This window comes from Leucoraja erinacea, chromosome 2 (assembly GCF_028641065.1).
Source record: "Leucoraja erinacea ecotype New England chromosome 2, Leri_hhj_1, whole genome shotgun sequence".
Taxonomy (NCBI): Eukaryota; Metazoa; Chordata; class Chondrichthyes; order Rajiformes; family Rajidae; genus Leucoraja; species Leucoraja erinaceus.
In genome coordinates this window covers 47,252,841-47,269,216 of record NC_073378.1, presented here as the reverse complement: position 1 = coordinate 47,269,216, position 16,376 = coordinate 47,252,841, and the positions used below count along the sequence as shown (strand labels likewise).

General features: G+C 41.6%; 1 protein-coding gene across 1 annotated transcript in view; it reads left to right on the top strand.

The window, feature by feature from the left end:
- The window catches only part of LOC129709750 (dynein axonemal heavy chain 5-like), a 310,815-nt gene that overhangs the window by 213,889 nt on the left and 80,550 nt on the right, over positions 1-16,376 (top strand). Inside the window, 3 exon segments of the mRNA XM_055656308.1 lie at positions 2,895-3,065; positions 6,895-7,273; positions 13,398-13,669. Coding sequence (XP_055512283.1) covers positions 2,895-3,065; positions 6,895-7,273; positions 13,398-13,669 — 822 coding nt within the window.

Sequence of the window (16,376 nt, the reverse complement as noted above, 5' to 3'; positions counted from 1 at the left end):
CGTTCCCTTTCTCAAGGACTGTCATATATTTCTCATGTGTTGTGATGACCAGAAGTGGAGGCAATATCGCCGTAGTGACCGAATCAATGCGTTGGAAAAGTTCAACGTCACGGTAGTGCGGCACAGTAGCATAGCGGTAGAGTTACTGCCTTACAGCGCCAGTGACCCGGGTTCGATCCTGATTACGGGTGCGTGTCTGTACAGAGTTTGTATGTTCTCCCTGTGACCTGCATGGGTTTTCTCTGTGATCTTTGGTTTCCTCTCACACAAGACGTACAAGTTTGTAGGTTCATTGGCTTGGTTATAAATATAAAATTGTCCCTAGTTGTGTGTAGGGTAGTGTTAATGTGTGGGGATCGCTGGTCGGTGTACACTCAGTGGGCCGAAGGGCCTATTTCAATGCTGTATCTCTAAATTAAACAAAACGAAACTTCCCCACTTTCCTACTTTGTGCCACAATTATGGACCCCAAATCTTAAATTAACCCCTTACACTACGCATCTGGTCACTTTTTAAGTTTTATGTACATTTGTAGGCAGATCCTTCAGTTATTAGACATTCTTTAGAAATGTGATATTTTGTTTACGTTATCTCTCCTTATTTTTATTCAAAATGTAGCATTTCACATTATTTTAATTTAATTTCATCTGCTACTTGTCTGGTCATGTTGTCTGCTTATATATGTCTCCTTGCAGTTTATTGCGGTCCACAATTCTTTTGACTATATCTCCAAATTTATTGTCATCTTCAAAATCTAAAATGTTATACTGCATACCGACATTCGTCATAAATATAAATAAGAAATAGCACTCGTTCTTCCATTAGACCTTGAGGACCCAGATTCATAACTCTCTGGGTGAAGACGTTTTTCCTCATCTCAGTCCCAAATGGCCTACCCCTTATTCTTAATCTGTGACGCCAACATCGGGAACATTTTATCTGCATCTAGCCTGTCCAATCCTTTAAGAAATTTATATTTCAATAGATGCCCTCTCATTCTTCTAAATTTCAGTGAATACTATCCCAGTCGACCCATTCTTTCTTAATATGTCAGTCCTGCCATCCCGGGAATTAACCTGGTGAACCTACACAGCACTCCCTCAATAGCAATAATGTCCTTCCTCAAATCAGGAGACCAAAATTGCACACAATACTCCAGGTGCGGTCATAACAGGGCCCTGTATTATTGCACTAGGACCTCCTTGCTCCTAAACTCAAATCCTCTCACAATGAAGGCCAACATGCCATTAGCTTTCTTCACTGCCTGGTGTACCTGCATGCTTAATTTCAGTGACAGATGTATAAGCACTCTCGGGTCTCGTTGCACCTCCCCTTTTCCTAATCTGACACTATTCAGATAATAATCTGCCTTCCTGTTCTTGCCACCAAAGTGGATAACCACTCACCCAACCTATCCAAGTCATGCTGCAGCCTCATGGCATCCTCATCGCAGCTCACTCTGCCACCCAGCTTTGTGTCATCCGCGAACTTGGAGATGTCACATTTAATTCCCTCATCTAAATCATGAATATATATTGTTAATAACTGGGGTCCCAGCACTGAGCCTTGCAACACCCCGCTAATCACTGCCTGCCATTCTGAAAAGGACCCAGTAATTCCTACTCTTTGCTTCCTGTTTGCTAACCAGTTATCTATCCATGTCAATACCCTACCTCCAATACCATGTGCTCTAATTTTGCACACTAATCTCTTATGTGGGACCTTGTCAAAGGCTTTTTGAAAGTCCAGATGCACCACATCCACTGGCTCTCCCTTATCCATTCTACTTGTTACATCCTCAAAAAATTCCAGAAGGTTAGTCAAGCATGATTTCCCCTTCATAAATCCATGTTGACTTTGACCGATCCTGTCACTGGTTTTCAAATGCGCTGCTATAATATCTTTAACAATCGACTCAAGCATCTTCCCCACTACCGATGTCAGGCTAACTGGTCTACAATTCCCTGTTTTCTCTCTCCCTCCTTTCTTAAAAAGTGGGGTTACATTGGCTACCCTCCAGTCCACAGGAACTGATCCAGTGCCAAGAGACCATTGGAAAATGATCACCAATGCATCCACAATTTCTAGGTCTATCCCCTTGAGTACTCTGGGATGTAAACCATCAGGCCCTCTGGATTTATCTGCCTTCAGTCCCAACAGTTTTGTTTCACTGAACACCTTCGTTCAGTCCGCTTGGACCTACCTGATCTCCTGGTTGCCAAACACTTTAAATCCCCTTCCCATTCCACACTGACCTTTCTGTCCCAGGTCTCCTCCATTGTCAGAGGCCAAATGCAAATTGGAGGCACAGCATCTCATATTTTGCTTAGGCAGCTTACAACCCAGTGGTACAAATATTGATTTCTCTAACTTCAAGTAACCCCACAGATTCCCTCTCTCTCCATCCCTCGCACACCCAAGTTGCACCAGCTTCTTGTTCTCACCTAGCAAACAGCTAACAATGGCCTGTTTCCTTTATCATCGTTACTTTTTCACATATCTTGCATTCATTTGTTTTATATCTCTCTACATCGTCTATATCTCTTGTTTCCCTTTCCCCTGCCCTACAGTCTGAAGAAGTATCTCAACCTGAAATGTCATCCATTCCTTCTCTCCAGAGGTGCTGCCTGTCCTGCTGATTTCCTCCAGCATTCTGTGTCGATCATTGGGCCGAAGTACCTGTTCTGGGCTGTATCTCGAAAGTCTAGAGACTGACAACAGGAAGAACCCAAAATGTTTCTTATTTGCTGCAATATAATCTGGCAGTGTTGGCATAAACTGGTTGCAAATAAATTTCAGTCACATTGCCCTCATAAGATTGGAACAATGCCTTTCCAGACTCACTTTACTAAAAAATTTTTGAGTTAATATTATATTTTCATGTTGTACATTAGGAACTAGAAGCAGAGAGAGTGCAACTGATGAAAGAAGTCACATCAAACAAACGAAGAATGCAGGAGTTGGAAGATAATTTGCTATATCGTCTAACCAGCACTGAAGGGTCACTAGTGGAGGATGAATCATTGATTGAAGTGCTCCGGGTCACCAAGATAACAGCTGAAGAGGTAAAAGAGAATCGGAAAAAAATGTTTTAATTTGTGCCTGGCAAATTTAATCCATGGAATTTCTTTCAGTTACATTAGTTCATTTCTATTTTATTCATGTAATGTTGTTAAACATGGAGGAACCCTGATTCATCAAGTGAGAGTTGGTATTTGTTTGGCATTACTGGTTGAACATGACATTGCTTGGGATTCTGACAGAGGAGTCGGTTAAAACATATGATTCTGTGAAGACAACTATGTCAGGCTATGGTTGTGAGGAGGACATTGTAGGGAAAAATGTGCTGGGAGCTACTTTGCTGTGTCCATATTCACTGCCTTGGTCAATGCCAGATGTTCCATTCAGTTTTATTCTTTCCTAGTTTCCATGTGGCAAAAATGGTGCAACTGAATAGTTTGTTCTGCCATTTCAGAATCAGCATGGGTCAGGATTGTAGACGACCTCCCCTGCAGGACATGTGAAGTAGATGTATTTTTACAAAAATCCGGTAATTTTAGTAGTTGTCTACCAGGACTCATTTTTGTTTTGTTCTTCCTAATTCCAGCTTCTCAACTGAATTTAAATTCTGCAGCTGCTCTTTCAGAATTTGACCTTGGGTTTCTGGATTGTTACTTCAAGGAGCAGTTACAGTGTCAATTGTTTTTGGGGTTTTTATAGGAAGCTGGCTTTATGGAAAGACAGATCGTAAGGAAGAACAGAATTTGGGACGGATCTATAACAGTAGCTTAAAGAGAGGGAAAATAAGAATATTTCAACTCCATTCAGTTGGTATTACAACCTTCCTTTTATTACTAATATTTTATGTAGGGAGCCAATAAATCCATTTTCAACTCATGGATTTCAGCAATGCAGTGGTTCTTGTTTAAGGGAGTAAAAAGATGTGAAAAAAAATAGCAATACATAGCACACAGGAGCACATGAACATGCCCTTCGGCCCACAATGTTTGTGTCAAACATGATGCCGTTGAACTGATCTCATCTGTTTGTATATGATCCATATCCCTCTATTCCCTTCCATTTGCCTGTACATCTGGCCGCCTGCAGACTGTGGAGGTTTATGACGGGAACAATGGAGGAGGACTGACTGTACTTTGTGCCTTCCACCACAGCGAAGAATGCTGTGTGGATGTTTGTGTTAAATTTTTAATGTGTATTGTGTGTTTTTTTTTGATTGTACTGCTGTTGGGAATTTTATTTCACTGCACTGTATTGTGTATGTGATGAATAAAACTTGATTGATTGATTGCTGGATTGATTGATTGCCTATTCAATAGCTTCTCAGATGTCACAATCACATCTGCCTCAACTAGCTCCCCAGGCAGTGCATTCCATGCCCCCACCACTCTCTCAATCTTAGTCATAGTCATACAGCATGGTTACAGGCCCGTCGGCCCAACTTGCCCATACCAACCAACATGCCCCATCTACACTAATCCCACCTGCCTGTGTTTGACCTATTTCCCTCTAAACCTATCCTATCCATGTACCTATCCATTTGCGGATGACACTACAGTGGTGGGACTCATCTCCGCGGGGGACGAGTACGCCTACCGGGATGAGGTGGAGCAGCTGACAGTGTGGTGCGAAGAAAATAACCTGCTCCTCAACACCTCAAAGACGAAGGAGGTAATAATAGACTTCAGGAAAAACAAAACGGACATGGTACCACTGACCATCAGAGGGGACTGTGTAGAGAGGGTGGCGGATTTCCACTTCCTGGGAATCCACATTGAGGAGGACCTGACGTGGAGCGTGAACACCACTGCGCTGCTGAAAAAGGTCCAGCAGAGACTGCACTTCCTGAGGGTGCTCAGGAAGAACAACATCACTCAGAGGCTGCTGCTGTCCTTTTATCGGTGCTCCATTGAGAGCATACTAACATACTGTGTCTCTTGCCCAGTTTTGGGGAAATCCAGGACCAGCGGACATATGTTTGAGGTGAGGGGGGAAAGATTTAATAGGAACCCGAGGGGTAACCTTTTTACACAAAGGGTGGTGAGTGGAACAAGCTGCCGGAGGAGATAGTTGAGGCAAGTACTATCACAATGATTAGATAGGTAGAATAGAATAGTTTCTTTATTGTCATTGTAACATGGGCCATGTACAACGAAATTTAAAATGTCAGCCAGTCAGTGCAGCATTCAAACATTTCTAAAGCTAACGAAACATCCACGGTAAAATAATAAAGATAAGCAAATAAATAAAAAAATAAATAAAAACCAGCTGCACAGCGGCTCAGAGGAAAGCGCTCCAGAAGGCCATTGACAACGCCCAGAGGATTGTCGGCTGCCCTCTCCTTACCTTGGAGGACCTACACAGTTCCTGCTGCAATAAAAAAACCCAGAATATAATAAAGGACATCTCCCACCCCGGACACTCCCTGTTTGAACTGTTGCCGTCAGGCAGACGGTACAGATCCACAAGGACAAGGACAAATAGACTAAAAAACAGTTTTTACCCACTGCTATAAAAGTACTAAATGTGGCCGCCAAGGAACGCAGGGGCGATACAGACTAAGGGACTGTGGTAACGGTGAAATCGACAGAAGGATGGAGGGTTGGGTGTGTATGCGTGCTTTGTCTGTGATTTTTATTTATTTGCTTATCTTTATTATTTTACCGTGGATGTTTCGTTAGCTTTAGAAATGTTTGAATGCTGCACTGACTGGCTGACATTTTAAATTTCGTTGTACATGGCCCATGTTACAATGACAATAAAGAAACTATTCTATTCTACCTATCTAATCATTGTGATAGTACTTGCCTCAACTATCTCCTCCGGCAGCTTGTTCCACTCACCACCCTTTGTGTAAAAAGGTTACCCCTCGGGTTCCTATTAAATCTTTCCCCCCTCACCTCAAACATATGTCCGCTGGTCCTGGATTTCCCCAAAACTGGGCAAGAGACTCTGTGTGTTTACCTCTCATGATTTTATACATCTCTATAAGATCATCTGTGCTCCAAGAAATAGAGTCTTACTGTAGATTTAACCTCTCCCTATAGCTCAGGCCAGCGTTCTCCCTTGAAATAATTTTCATGTCTCAGGGAACTCCTACATAAGAATTATTATATATCTTTATTAATCTTTCTTTCTCTTTCATAAACTTAAAGTTCATAAAGCAAACATAATACATTTTTCTGATAACTGGTTTTAGCAAAAAATAACACGTTTTTCTCAAGGTTATTGACAATGCAAAAAAAAACTGAAATCAAACAGCTTGTTCAAGAGACCTCATAAGGAGGTTTCATTCACACACAAAAATCAACCATATCTGTAAACAAAAAATAAACCCAAATAACCAACATTATAAATAACACATATAAGCAGACGAAAACAGGTACTAACCACCACAATAAACGTAATTGTTTATTGATAATACATGAATCCGTCACGTGCAGCTCCTGTCCACTGGCCATGAAAGCTCATATTTAGCGACGTAAAGATGTTGCTAAATATATTCCCTCTGATTATTATACTTTTAAATTATGTAACGGGTTTAAGACTTTATTATAATACCCAAGAATATGACATACGTGTATAATAAAATAACGAATATGAAATTAAACACAAAAATGACTCAAAAATGTATTTACATATGATTAGCCTATTTATCGCTCGGAACCCCTAGCGACCTCTCGCGGAACCCTGGCGTTCCGGGAAACACTGGCTCAGGCCCTCGAGTCCTGACAACATCCTCGTAAAACTTCTTTGTACCCATTTCAGCTTCCACAGAGAACATAACATTTTGTCTTTTAACCTGAAAAAGGGATTTTATTTCAAATGTTTTATTTTGTGGTAATCAAAAGCTTAATTTATTTTTATTGTCTTCAGGTGAGTGACAAGCTGAGCATAGCTGCAGAAACAGAGTTGAAGATAAATGCAGCTCGTGAGGAATATCGCCCTGTGGCCTCGCGTGGTAGCATTCTTTACTTCCTCGTTGTTGAAATGAGTTTAGTAAATGTGATGTACCAGACCTCCCTTCGACAGTTCCTGGGTATTTTCGACATATCCATGGAGCGATCAGCAAAATCACAAGTTACTTCCAAAAGAATTGCCAACATCATTGAATATCTCACCTATGAAGTATTCAGATACACTGTACGGGGCCTGTATGAGAATCACAAATACCTCTTTACTCTGCTTATGGCACTAAAGATTGATTTGCAATGCAAGAAGATTTCTCATGAAGATTTTCAGACTTTGATTAAAGGTAATCGTTGACAATACCATTTCTTAAAATAATATATGTGATTCTACATGGTGAATTAAATTTGCTTTGCATTAGTGAGGCCAGATCTATAAACTCTTTCTGCCCTGGAAATATCAGATGCAGATTGGGTTTCACGTTGTGAAACGCTTCTGTTCCACGCAAACTACCCTGGGCTTCTATTTGCATCAGAACTGACCAGTTCCAATGAAAGAGCGTAAAGTTGCAACATTAACTCTCTTTTACTCTCTTCATAGCTGCTTCCTGAGCTGTTGGATATTCCCAGCACCCTTTTCCCCCCAGATTTCTGGCAACTGCTCTGTATCTCACTCCTTTGGTTTTGTTTTTCTGTCCTCATTCATCCTCTTCGATTTGCATCTCTTCTAATTACCAAGTCTTCACCACTCTTCATCCCTTTATTTCATTTGGCGCCATTACTATTTGCATCACACTCTGATTTGATCTCAATTCTTCCATAAGTGTTTGTTTTGTTCTTTCTATTCTCCCCTTTTTCTGCTACTTGAATCATGCTTGTTTTCTGACCTTTTTTTTTTTCTGATCAGTGATCAACATGAATTGTTAACTCAATTTCTTTCTGCACAGATGGGCTGCGTGATCTTTTCAACGATATTAATAGGTTAATACTAATCTGTGATAATCTGATCAGTGATAATCATAGATTAATACCAACTCATATTAGGTAAAAACATGTTAAATTCTAATTATTCTTTCAGTGATGGATCAAATTACCAGATGGTTTCTTAACTACTACTTTAATCTTGGTGCATTTTACAAACGACATTAATGTAACATTTAACATTTCATCATGTTGTAAAAATAACAAAACAGTGTGATTGATTGTACATAAAGCTACAAACTGGAATCATCTACATTCGGCATAATTAAAATACAATACCAGGGAGAGTTGCAGGCAAAAATATGCTTCGAATGTCTTTGATCAAATAGCTGATCATTTAAAATTGTTATATTATCAGGCTAGCCTGATATTTAATTCTGGATTAGGAAGTCAGTGGGAGCCAATACTGTGTTTCGTTCATGACATAAAGCACTGTGATGACCAGAATAAATACAGTGAACACTTTGACAGCAAAACCTAATATATACAAAATTTATATCATCCAGCCCTTGTGAATAAATAAATAAAGAATAATATGTTATCACTATTGGCATTATGATTGAATTCATGAGGAAGAGCCGAGTTATTGAATCAGTGGCTTGCTGTTTGACAATTTTGGAAATGTAGCTGAAAGTGCTTATTCAGCTATTCTGTCTTTTCAAGAACCAGTACAATAACACTCATTCATCCTGCATGAATTTGTAGAATGAAGCATTTTAATTAAAGGATTAACTATATTCACAGATCAAATTATAGAAAATTGTCAGCTTTAAATATCACCTTTAAAGAATTAAATGAGCTGTTAACTTAATGTAGAAATGAATGTGTTAACTTTACACACTGCCCCAGAAGATATGTAGAACATTATGAAGACACGGAGTGAAGAGTTGTGCACACATTTACTTAACTAAGAATTTCAAATTACATATTTTATTTTTATCTTGACTGATAATAGCATGAAATAAATGGTAATTTTCCAAAGAAAAGCTGGCCCAATTATTTTTGGATTTATTGTTAATTAAATGCTTATCAGGATTGTAAGTATACAACATTTGCCCTTTATTAGATTTCACAAGAATGCAATTTATTGGATGAAATGTGATCACAGAATTATATGACAAAATTCTGTGATAAAATCCTAGTTATGCAGCACAATAGCAGTCTCATTGCCTCCAAGCACGGACTGACCATAATGTATCCTCAAACATCCTTTTTGGCAAATCCCACACTAATCCCATTTTATTCTCCCCACAATCCCATCAATTTCCTCCAGATTCCAACATTCACTTTGAATAAATTACATCGGCCAATTTACTTACCAACCTGCATATAATTGGCACAAGAAGCATTTCAGCCCTTGGTCAATGGAGGTTTGTAACTGGACAATCCTCTCAGTCCAATTTTCCCTTCTTGTTCTCCATGACCCAGTAAATTATTCTATTTCAAATGCCTATCCAATTCCTCTTTGAAAACCCTCTAATTGTCTTTCACCAACATATAAAGCAGTTTGGCAAAGGGATAGACACTGTTTTCATGGGCCTTGTGATGGATTTCTAAATTAAATATATCAAATACAAATGAAACTTACCGAATAGTGAAAGGCCTGGATAGAGTGGATGTGGAGGGGATTTTTCCACTAGTGGGAGAGTCTAGGACCAGAGGCCACAGCCTCAGAATAAAACTTATGTAACCTTTGAAAGGAGATGAGGAGGGTAGTCAGAGGGTGGTGAATGTGGAATTAATTGCCACTGAAGGTTGTGGAGACCAAATCAAGGGATATTTTTAAGGCAGAGGTTGAAACATTTTTGATTATTAAGAGTGTCAGAGGTTATGGGGAGAAGGCAAAAGAATGGGATTGAGATGGAAAGATAGATCAGCCATGATTAAATGGCAGAACGGACTTGAGGGGCCGGATGGCTTAATTTTGTTCCTATAAACTTATGAACTTAAGAACATAAATCATTTAGGGAGTCTAACCGATTACTTTGTTTAGAATGGAAAATCTATACCCTCACCTCTGGGTTAGAGGAGATGACCTGGTCTCTTGGTTGCACAGCCCTTGTCAATCTAGATGTTCAATCATGAATAATGTGCTGGACTCCCCAGCAGCTCAATTTGTAAATTCCAATTGCAAATTCACTTTTTAAGAAAGGTCCAGAAATAGAACCATCAGAGAGTTCTTGTGCCTGAAGCTTTGGAGCAAGTAGAATGTGATGCCCTGAAGGTCTATGGGAGAGGTTCTTTGTCTGGACAATCTTTTCCCTCTTGTCCAAGGTCCCCATTGTTGCAAAGGGCATGACCCAGTAGGCGATTTTTTTCAGCGATACAGGTGACTAGGCTCCACATGGTTGCGGGGTGCCGCCTGTGAAAACCGTGAATTGTCTTTCATTTCAACATAGTCGTAACTTTTTTGGCCCGGGGATTTAGAAATGTTTTCATGGGCCTGTGTGATGGATTTCTAAATTAAATCTATCAAATACAAATGAAACTTACTTACCGAATAGTGAAAGGCCTGGATAGAGTGGATGTGGAGGGGACTTTTTTCCACTAGTGGGAGAGTCTAGGTCCAGAGGCCACAGCCTCGGACTGAATAAAACTTCTGTAACCTTTGAAAGGAGATGAGGAGGATAGTCAGAGGGTGGTGACTGTGGAATTAATTGCCACAGAAGGTTGTGGAGACCAAATCAAGGGATATTTTTAAGGCAGAGGTTGAAACATTTTTGATTAGTAAGAGTGTCAGAGGTTATGGGGAGAAGGCAAAAGAATGGGGTTGAGATGAAAAGATAGATCAGCCATGATTAAATGGCAGAACGGACTTGAGGGGCCGAATGGCTTAATTTTGTTCCTATAAACTTATGAACTTAAGAACATAAATCATTTAGGGAGTCTAACCGATTACTTTGTTTAGAATGGAAAATCTATACCCTCACCTCTGGGTTAGAGGAGATGACCTGGTCTCTTGGTTGCACAGCCCTTGTCAATCTAGATGTTCAATCATGAATAATGTGCTGGACTCCCAAGCAGCTCAATTTGTAAATTGCAATTGCAATTTGTACCTTTTTAAGAAAGGTCCAGAAATAGAACCTAAATCAGAGAGTTCTTGTGCCTGAAGCTTCAGGAGCAGGTAGAATGTGATGCCACTGAAGAGTCTATGGGAGAAGGTTCTTTGCAGATGGGCATATCTTTTCCCCTTGTACCAAGGTCCCCATTGTATGTAAAGGGCCTGTCCCACTTAGGCGATTTTTTTCAGCGACTACAGGCGACTAGGCTGTCACCACATGGTTGCGGGGTGCCGCCTGTATGGTCGTGAGTTGTCTCCTCAAGTCGCCTAAAGAGTCGTAACTTTTTTCTTGTCCCGGCTGGATTTTGAAATGTTCAAAACCTATCGGCGACTGTGGGCTAGACGTAGCTTGTCTTCTCCTGTCGTAGGTGCTGTCGTAGGTTGTCACCAGGATGACACAGGTTGTCCCCAGGTGACGCAGGTTGTCGCCGGGCGATGACTTCGGTGAATTCCATTGGCGACTACCTACGTCAACTGGCGACAGGTGCCGGCGACTGAATTGTCGCGGATTGTCATAGGTTGTTGCCTGGGTGGTCATAGGTTGTCATAGGTGTGGTCGTAGGTCGACGTCCTAATGGGCAGCCGGTTGTCAGTAACTTGCTGTAGCTTGATGTCGACTAGGTGGTAGGTTGTCATAGACATTGTCGTAGGGGGGGTCCTGTTGTCGTTTTTTCAGTGTCCTGCTACAACTGTGACTGTCGCCAGCTGTTGCCTAAGTGGTACAGGCCCTTAACAATGTTTCCAGTAATGGTGTGTGGCCAGCTGTGTCACTAATGAGCACCTGTTCGATCTCTGAATAAGAAAACATGAAATGATGAATATATGCCCATGATTCTCCTTTGAGATTTGGGTGTCAGTAACATGGCTGACAGTTATTATCCTTTCCTGAATGTATTTAGAAGATAGTAGGTACTTTCACAAACCGCTGCAATTGGAGATTATATGATAATAACTTCTAGAGAAGCATCAATCAATATAGAACATAAAATCTATTTCAGTGTATGTAGGTTGCTCCACATATTGTTTTAATCAACATATAGATTTCTAAGTAGATTTAGTCTTTCTGCAAAACATTTCCATGGTTCGTTTATTGTGGTATATTTCCAACTAAGATAGCCTTGAACATTTTCTCCTCTGCTCTTTACCATTAATCACTCATTAACAAGCAATAGTCAAAACTAAAGCCAAAGATGGTGTTAATGGCCTACATGGAGCAATTTAGTGGAAGCTGATGAACCATTTTACTTCTATTGCACTTATGGTTATTGGCTATAATATTTTATGACTGTGATGTGTAATGGGTGGATTATATTTGCAGTGCCACAAAGTTATAAAGCCCACACCTTCTCATCGCTGTAAAATTACTAACATAAGGGTTGTTGCATTTTGAATTCTCATTTAAAATTTTTAATTGATTAAAATTTTCAAGTAATTTATGCCTAGCTTAAGGGAACTGTTCTGTGATTTAAAATTATATTTTTAGAGTCATGGTCATAAAGTCATACAGTTTGGAAACAGGCCCTTCAGCTCAACTTGGCCACACCGACCAACATGTCCCATCTACACTAGTTCCACCTGCCTGCATTTGGCCTATATCCCTCAAAACCTGTCCTATCCATGCACCTGTCCAAATGTATCTTAAACATTGCGATACTACCTGCCTCAACTTCCTCCTCTGGCAGCTCGTTTCCATACTACCTACCTACTTGCATGTTTTTGGGAAAGCAGAGAATCGGATGTATGATTTCAGGGAGAATGTGCACATGCCACACAGTCAGTACTGGGAGTTAAGATTGAACCGGTGTTTCTAAAACTATGAATTGCCTTGTATTGTCTCAGTATTGCAGCTTAGCAGATTCTTAGGATTCTGTTTTAATTTTCCTGTGCAGTGGGTGAATATGTGTGGAAACAAAGAACAAAGAACAAATGAGAGTAGACCACCTGGCCCCTCAAGCCTATTCCACAATTCAATATGATTGTGACTGATTTGCCCTAGGAGTGACTTCACTAACATCTGGTGAATTTTTAATAATATGCCCTTATTTATAAACTCCAATTTGTTTGCAATAAAAGCTAATAAGCCAATGGTCTTCCTAATTACTGGTCGCCTGCCTGCTAACATTTTGTGATTCCTACGTAAGAACACACAGATCCTTCTGTACATCACTCATTTGCAATTTCTCTCCTAGAGCTTCCTTAGAACTCAGTTGCGTCGAGGCTCACAGAAGAAGTGGGCTATTGGTCAGTCTGGCCAAAATCTGTTGCAACTGGTGCTAAAGAGTATCATAATATGAAAGCAGGGTGTGCTAAATGAGATATAAAAGTTAACCATGTTATATTAAATTTGAAAGTTAATAATGAAATATCACAGGAGATGATGTTACTTATTGAACAGCAATAATCAAATCAACATAATTTTACTTTTCCAGGTGGGGCTTCCTTAGACCTCAATTCTGTAGACCCTAAACCAAAGAAATGGATTATTGACATCACCTGGTTAAATCTGGTTCAGCTCTCTCAATCGTACCCATTCACTCAACTACTTGCTCAAGTGACCAACAATGATAAAGCTTGGAAGACTTGGTTTGATGAAGAAGATTGTAAGGAATTGCCTCTCCCTGATGGATATGACACCACTTTGGACACATTCCGCAAATTGCTGCTTATTCGGAGCTGGTGCCCAGATCGTACTATTGCTCAGGTAAATACTTATGAATATCTATTTGGAGCAGTGTATATGCAGCATAGGTATTAAATATGTACTACACAATGGAGACTGCCAGTCATAAATTGTATTGTTGAAGTTCTAACAGTTTTTTCATGGTTATTTGCACACATCCGGAAAATTAGAACATGTGAGGCTGCTGGTCATTGATTACAGTTCAGCTTTCAACACTATAGTCCCCACCAGACTTGCTTATACGCTGATTGAACTGGGACTGAGCACCCCACTGTGTGTCTGGGTCCTGGACTTTCTGACCGCCAGGCCCCAGGTGGTCAAGGTGGGCAGACACACCTCCAACCCACTCACCCTGAACACAGGATCCCTCCAGGGTTGTGTCCTCAGCCCCCTACTGTACTCCCTGTGCACACATGACTGTGGCCAGGTTCAGCTCCAACTCCTTCATTAAAGGGGCTGTCCCACTGCGGCGACCTAATCCGCGAGTTAAGAAGAGTGTCTTCGACCTTCAAGCTCGAGGGCACTCGCCTGGAAAACCTCGAGCTAGATAGATCGTCTGCGTTGAAACCGCGAGCTTGATCGACCGACTGCACACACAAACACATCGTAAAGGCAGGGGCCAGGGAAAGTGGGGGAGCGCTGTTTGAAATTCACAGGTTAAGACCACTGCCACAGTGTATGGTAAGTCCTTTAGAGAGCGCGGAGGGGGGGGGCGGGAGAGAAGGGGAGAGAAGGGGAGAGAGGGGGGAGAGAAGGAGAGAGCAGGGCCAGATTTAGATGAGGAGAAGCCCTAAGCTGTTCCACTTGTGAGGCCCCTCCCAATCCCCCACCCCCACGACACTGATCTGTTCTGTATTCATGCCTACTATATTCTGTTGTGCTGAAGCAAAAGTAAGAATTTCATTGTCCTATCTGGGACACATGACAATAAACTCTTGAATCTCTTGAATCTTGAATCTAGAAGAAGATAGTCCATGGGACCGATTTGCAGCCGAGCGAGGTCAATGAGATAATGGGCTGGAAAGCTGCGCTTTTAATTTATTTATTTATTGCCAGTGCTAGTGTTGAGTTATCGGCTTAAAATGCTATTATTCTGAAATGGAGGGTAAGGAAAATTACTGAAGGGTTGTTTAGAGACTACAGTGAGTTTTGACAGCATATGTAAGAAAGGCCTATGAGTGTCAAAAATATTATACACCTTGCAGGGCACTCCCTTAATTTTATTTCTCTGTTGTCAGCCGGGCAACCTTGGCAGCATTTTAGGTTTGCCAAATGACAGTTTAGTTGGTCATTTAAGACGGCTTGCATGACGCGTGCGATAATGTGCTCGGACGATGTGCGTAGTTACCAGTCGGAATTATGCTCAATGAAGCATTCACATATTATTCCTGATTTAAATAAAGTAACTAAACATATTCACCAATCAAGACATGATATATACCACAATGACATGCAGCTAAATTATAATACAGTATATCAACTCTTTTTACACTTTGCAATGAATGCAATTTATATTATTTCTTTCCACTTCCAAACAAAAATGTGGTTGGATTATTCAGCAACTGATCAACCTCGGTGAGACCAAGCGCAAGCTTGGCGATCGTTTTGCACAACACCTGCATTCAGTTCGCAACAACTAACCTGATCTCCCGGTGGCACAACACTTCAACTCCCCCTCCCATTCCGAATCCTATCTTTTTGTCCTGGGCCTCCTCCATGGCCAGAGTGAGGCCCACCACATATTGGAGGAGCAGCACTTCATATTTGCTTGGGTAGTTCACACTCCGACGGTATGAACATTGGCTTCTCTAATTTCAGGAAGTCCTTGCTTTCTCCCTCCTTCCCCTCCCATTCCCAGCTCTCCCACAGCCAGATATTTACTGTATCTGCCTCTTCCTTTCTTTTTCGTGTCCCCCCCCCTCCTCCCCCGACATCAATCTGAAGAAGGGTCTCGACTCGAAACGTCGCCTATTCCTTCGCTCCATAGATGCTGCCATACCCGCTGATTTTCTCCAGCTTTTTTTGTCTATCAATGGGATCCCACCACTGGCCACATCTACCCATCTCCTCCCCTGTTGGCTTTCCGCAGAGACCGCTCCCTCCGTAATTCCCTGGTCAATTCGTCCCTTCCCACCCAAACCACCCCCTCTCCTGGAACTTTCCCATGTAACCGCGGGAAATGCTACACTTGTCGCTTTACCTCCCCCCTTGACTCCATTCAAGGACCCATGCAGTCTTTCCAGGTGCGGAAGAGGTTCACCTGCACCTTCTCCAACCTCATCTATTGCATCCGTTGCTCTAGGTGTCAGCTGCTCTATATCGGTGAGACCAAGCGTTGGCTTGGCGATCGCTTCGCCCAACACCTCAGTTTGGTTTGCAATAACCAACCTGATCTCACGGTGGCTCAGCACTTCAACTCCCCCTCCCATTCCGAATCCAACCTTTCTGTCCTGGGCCTTCTCCATGGCCAGAGTGAGGCCCACCGTAAATTGGAGGAGCAGCACCTCATATTTCGTTTGGGCAGTTTACACCCCAGCGACTTCTTCAATTTCAGGTAGTCCCTGCTTTCTACTCCCCTTCCCAGCTCTCCCTCAGCCCACTGTCTCCGCCTCTTCCTTCCTTCTTCTCATCCCCCCCCCCCACCCTCACATCAGTCTGAAGAAGGGTCTCGACCCGAAACGTCGCCTATTTCCTTCACTCCATAGATGCTGCCTCACCCGCTGAGTTT